The sequence below is a fragment of the Ammodytes marinus genome (genome assembly GCF_949987685.1).
Source record: "Ammodytes marinus genome assembly, chromosome: 16".
Taxonomy (NCBI): Eukaryota; Metazoa; Chordata; class Actinopteri; order Uranoscopiformes; family Ammodytidae; genus Ammodytes; species Ammodytes marinus.
In genome coordinates this window covers 2,904,571-2,910,115 of record NC_137220.1, presented here as the reverse complement: position 1 = coordinate 2,910,115, position 5,545 = coordinate 2,904,571, and the positions used below count along the sequence as shown (strand labels likewise).

General features: G+C 40.0%; 2 protein-coding genes across 3 annotated transcripts in view; both read right to left on the bottom strand.

Moving 5' to 3' along the window:
* Positions 1–418: 418 nt before the first annotated feature.
* Positions 419–1,420, bottom strand: kat8 (K(lysine) acetyltransferase 8). The gene is made up of 2 exons (XM_080043697.1): positions 1,026–1,420; positions 419–493 (listed from the first exon to the last, which is right to left on the bottom strand). Exons 1-2 carry the CDS (start codon positions 1,341–1,343, stop codon positions 464–466), a joined length of 348 nt encoding a protein of 115 aa, XP_079899823.1. The 5' UTR covers positions 1,344–1,420; the 3' UTR covers positions 419–463.
* Positions 1,421–2,296: 876 nt separating this feature from the next.
* rnf25 (ring finger protein 25) overlaps positions 2,297–5,545 on the bottom strand; it is a 7,715-nt gene continuing 4,466 nt past the window's right edge. Inside the window, exons 9-12 of one of the 2 annotated variants that reach the window (XM_080043340.1) lie at positions 5,173–5,310; positions 4,504–4,671; positions 3,273–3,570; positions 2,297–2,705 (exon numbers count right to left, since the gene is read on the bottom strand). In XM_080043340.1, coding sequence (XP_079899466.1) covers positions 2,506–2,705; positions 3,273–3,570; positions 4,504–4,671; positions 5,173–5,310 — 804 coding nt within the window. In that variant the 3' untranslated portion in view covers positions 2,297–2,505. The remainder of the gene's footprint in view (positions 2,706–3,272; positions 3,571–4,503; positions 4,672–5,172; positions 5,311–5,545) is intronic. The other variant, XM_080043341.1, reaches the window with a different exon arrangement.

The following is a 5,545-nucleotide window of genomic DNA, read 5'->3' as shown; positions in this document are numbered from 1 at the left end:
TGAATATCTCCTTATGAACCGCTACGTGTATGAAATGTGTGTACGCTGAAAAAACTCCAGTGTTAATACACAGCCCAGGCTCTGTAAACTGGCATGTAAACAAAGGGGCCTACCGTAGCTACTAACATACCATAACATTTACAGAGCCTAGGCTGTGTATAAGGACTATTTTTTATTTCAGCGCAGTCGCACACACAGTACAGACAGGTAGTGGATGGCGAGGATATATTCACAGATTTTAACAAAACATTTTTCGACAACAAGCATTGTTGACATGATCATATTTAAAGAAAGGGTTTACAAATGAATAAAATCAAGGTGGAGCAGCAGGAGGATTAAAGGAAACACAAGATATCACCACCTTTACAGTGTTAATATGGTTTAATTATGTGCATTATAGTCTTTGTAATATACTCACATCCTACGTAGTGAACATAAAACTCCTCTCTGCCCTCCTGCTCGTTCAGTCGGGACTGGATAACCTCTGCGGTATCTGGAAAGAAAGAAAAGCACATTCATTTTAATTACTTGTTTTTTCCGATTATCTGTCAGTGTCAGGTACAAATGCTAGCTAGCCTATATATCGTCTCACCAAACTCCATTCAGATGTATCCGTCTCGAGCAACTCCTAACTTATAACATAAACACACTTAACGGTTATTTCGCCTTTCTAACGTGGTTTAATAAGTGTTGAGTCATAATTCAATTCGGTAATCTCATACAAATGCAAACTGCAACGTTAACTAGTGAAATATCAACATTTAGAATTGGTTTGGCTGTTGTGCGCATTGTTATTGTTTTTATCGTGTGTGGAATTCGACAACCATTTGTAAACAAAACAAAAAATATTTGATTTATGTTTTGATTACGTCTCAACGCCACGTACGTGTTCAAGAATCGGCCCAAAAACGTTCAAATTAAATGGCGTTTGGGGCAAATTTCGACCAAAACAAAGGGAGACCGCCTATCTAATGTTAACGTTTCAACTGTTATTGAAGAGAAACTGAACAAAAAATATCACTTACGCCATGTTTTATCGGCTCTTTGACATAAATACGTTTCTCCAATTTCCACCGACACTTCTTGCTCCCTTCCCCCGCAGAGCGCTCCACTATCCGGGTGAGGTGAATACCAGAACCCGCGGCTTCTCTGGCGCGTCCAATGGCCTCCATGTCATCCTCTTCCCCTCCACTGCCGTTAGAAGAGCACGCAGCCCGGACACCGCTCTCCATATCGCCCCGTTCGCTTTCCAAATGACTAGAATCCATGTCCACGTCCATAATGGGTTCAGTGTCTTTGTTGTTGTCTGGGTAGCTTTTGTGAAATTCGCTCCCGCCAGTCATTACCTCGGCCGTTTTGTAAACAACTCCACGCCTCTACTGCAACCCTGCGCACTGAGATAATTCACACAGGGGCTGGTCTGTCTGTCTGTCGCTCTAGAAAATACTTCAAAGATGGCGTCGCGTTCTGGTCTGGTTCGTTCGTTCTGCCTCTCTTCCTCCCAGAATGCACCTGCTTCAACGTCCAACAACTACAACTCCCATGATTCTTAGCGCCACGTTGCGGGAAAAATCCACAATATATGGAAAAATCGCTTTATTTTGAAAGAATGCTAGAAAAAATATTATAAAAAAATAAATAGCTTTTGAAATAAATACCTATGGAACTAATAAATAGTTCTTATTAAATAAATTACTCATATCCCTAAGAAATAAATACATATTAGATCAATATATGCCTAAGAAATTAATAAATATACTGAATAAATTACAACTAACTTAGTCCCATCTAGTGTTTACCTCTGCAACTATCTCAGCACATTGTTTTAGCAGCTTCAAATTCCAGCATAATTTGACACATTTTCCAAGCTCAATACATTAATTCAAAAAAGTTATACTCTCAAAGCCCTTGCTACAATACTGACCTTAATGGAATACTTCACCCATACAGAACCAGCGTTCTATCATTATAAAATAACTATTATAATATTATGAATGAGGTTTTTCTTCCCTCAGTCTTCCCTCAGTCTTCCCTTGGCCCAGCTGTCCTGTTAATCCTAACCCTGACTGTGATGTCACAAGAAGGAAACTGTTAGACCATAAAACACTCTTTCTGCCTTTTCTCAGGCTAAGATGATCCGATTTCATTTTTTTTGCACATTTATACTAAATAGGATCTCCGAGTTCAACACACCTTCATATTCCAACCGGTGAAGTAGGTCTTTAACTCTTTGAACCACATAACTGATTTATCAAAGGAAATACGACTAAAACACACAGATTTCCAGAGTTCCAGAGAAGATTTAATTTGTTCTTTCAATCCACATTGCACCATGACAACATTAAGCCACACCCATCTGTGTGCGTTATTTAGCTTCAAAGTACAATAAGCGGACAGGAGACTAGTACACTGTATGTCTGTATTTGTGCAGGGCGTTTCTCTATACAAACTTATGATAATGGAGGCACATAAACGTCTGTCTAATGGCCCTCCTGTTGCCCTTTGTCATAGTACTTCCTCCCTGTCCGCCATTTTGCTCTGGAAGCCTCTGTTGTTGTGGCTCTCTCCTCTCCCGTACATGTTACTGGCTCTTCCTCTGCTTCTGCTCGGTCGTCCGTCCCAACTGTAGTGTCCAGCACCGCCGCCATGGTAACTGTTGTTATGGCCCCTTCTCCTGCCACGGTAACCACGACCACCGCCAAAGCCTAAAAATAATAAATAAAAAATGGCAAAAATAAAAGTAAAAAAGAAAGTTTTTCACAGAATGGCTCAATAATAAAACTCTTACTGCTTTTCTATTGCGCCATGAAATATATTTGTCATTTAAGAGCCAGGCATTCTTGTGGATAAGCGAACAAGCAAGATTTTATACAATATTAACTCAAGGAACTATTCTGCATAACGTTAGACATGTTTTGGAATTTTACGCTTTAAAAACACAAGTGATAATTAGTGTAAATTCTAAACTTTTACAAAACGATAGTTACGTATGTAACTACGGTTCTATGAGTTTAGCAACGAAATACATCATTCAGTTAATTCCGACCCATTTACAGGCATGGAAAAACTTTCTTCAAATTTCACAAGTTTTTCAGAAATTTCATGAACGTGGGAACTCTTTACTTACACGAGTAAAATAAAGACTTTTAGAATAGTTTATCTGCTTGTTGAAAAAAGGAAAAACCAATAAATATAATGATAAAAAAATGAATTGTTTATCTTGCATTGTTATGGTTCTATCATACGTCTCATGGGTTTTCTTGCACACTAACCTCCCCCGAAGGCTGCAGTATCTTTTGGGTTTTCCGTTTCATCTCTGCGGGCGTCCTGGGACATGGGCTGCTCCTCGTAGACGTCCCTGCTGGCGCTTTTAGGTTCTCTTAACTCTGTGTTGACGTGTGTGTCGTCCTGAGGTTTGTCTTGGTCCGGAGACAGAGAGAGTTTGTCCATGTGCTCTGTGACGGGCGCCGCTCTCTCCTCATGGTGGGAGGGAGGATGATGATGATGATGATGATTATTATGATGATGAGGTAATCTATAGCGCCCTCCTCTCCGTTGACCCCTGGACTGCTTTACATTAAAAGTAAAAAGAAAGGTTTATTATTATCAAACCGATAATTTTCTTCAAAGGTTTTTTTATTAAATCACAGAGTATTAAACAGCTGCAATACAATGGATTATTAATTTTTTCCCCTTTTTTCCCTCCCGAACATATCCCACCCATATCCCACCCAATCACAAACAGTCCTGCATTAAGAAATCAACACTCAAAGCAATACACAACGCAATACACAACGTCAAAAAAAAACAGAAACGAAACAGAAACACAAACACACACACAACAAGAAACAAAAACAAACAACCAATATGAAAAAAAAAAAAACAAAAAAAAAAAAACGATCATTTTCTTAGCAAAATTTCATATGTAAACAAAACCAAATTTAGTCATTCCAAACCCCTAATTTTTCGTATTTGAACACGAAACCAAACAATCGCTAAAACAATTTTTTTGTCCAAAACAAGAAAGCGCTTAAACAGTTAAAGGCCTACTTCACTACTTCTAACCCTGCATTTCTCTTTCTGTGACATCACAGAAAGAGAAATGTAGGGTTAGACAGTGAGACCATAAAACACTCTTTCTGCCTTTTCTCAGGCTAGGATGAACCGATTTAAAATTTTTTTGCACATTTATACTTCATAGGATCTCCGAGTTCAATACACTTTCATATTCCAACCGGTGAAGTAGGCCTTTAATGTATTTACCATGGTAAAATATTACAACTTGTGTGACAACAATCAATAAAAAATATACATATAAATTTGTTTGCTCCCTGGCATTATAACAGAATTATATGTAATATAATAATCCCTTGGCATTTGTTGCTTTTTGATAAGCTTTTAGATGTTTTACCTCTCTGTATACCGGAGCCTTTCATGCAATAAAGAGAGAAATTACATTTTTTTTTAATACAAAATAAATAAAGAAAAAAAGTGTCCCCTTGCCTGGTTGTGCCGCCTGTGGCCCGGAGCGTTTCCCCGACAGTGGGGGGGTCCTGGTCCAAACCGGTCTGATCTAAGTCCTGGATCATCAGAGGAAACGTGAGAGGCAGAGGGGAGAGAGGGGACAGCGGGGCCGTCTAATTCCTGGTTCACTTCCTCAGTAGATGGAGCCTGTGGGAGAGTCAATGAATCACTTTAGAGGGGTGTATTGTGCGTTGTGTTTACTTTTTCTTCTTGGTCTTCCAACAGGTGCATTTCCCCAGGACGCCCACTATATATAAAAACGTGTAAGGCCGTTAAGTTTGTCTGTTCTGTGCTACTGTAGAAACATGGCTAAATGGGACAGTCACCTGTCCCACCTCGTTGATGTGGTCACTAACTCCAATAGCATTTTGGAGTATTCGTCTTTATTCTCGACATAATGAAAATAAAATCTTCCTTTTTTTTTCTCTCCTGTCTGTGGCCCTAAAACTCTTCTGTACTTTAGTATGTAGTGTAGTAAAAAGAAAGAGTATGTGATTTGGAACGCAGGGACAGAGAGATAGAGAGAGATAGAGAGAGAGAGAGAGAGAGAGACAGAGAGAGAGAGAGAGAGAGAGAGAGAGAGAGAGAGAGAGAGAGAGAGAGACTACTGTAGGATCATGGCTAAATGGGTCAGTCCATGTGGTTGACCTGGTTGATGTGGATGAGGAAGCGGTTGGACTCCTCCTCTGGGTCGATGATTCCTCCTCTAGACTTCTGTCGCTCCAGAAGCTTCTGCAGCTTCCTCCACTTCTGCTGGAAGGACAAACTGATCGCTGCTTCATCCAGCTGGAAACACACACAGACAGACAGACAGACAGACAGACAGACAGACAGAGACAGACAGACAGACAGACAGACAGACAGACAGACAGACAGACAGACAGACAGACAGACAGACAGACAGACACACACACACACACACAGACAGACAGACAGACAGAGACACAGACACACACACAGACAGACAGACAGACAGACAGACAGACAGACACAAAGGGTACAAATGTGATCAAAATTTTAG

Excerpts from the sequence above, each read along its gene's own strand:
- kat8 (XM_080043697.1), bottom strand. The coding sequence starts at position 1,343 with ATGACTGGCGGGAGCGAATTTCACAAAAGCTACCCAGACAACAACAAA. Across the intron at positions 494-1,025 it reads AAGAGCCGATAAAACATGGC|ATACCGCAGAGGTTATCCAG; the intron begins GTAAGTGATATT and ends CTTTCTTTCCAG.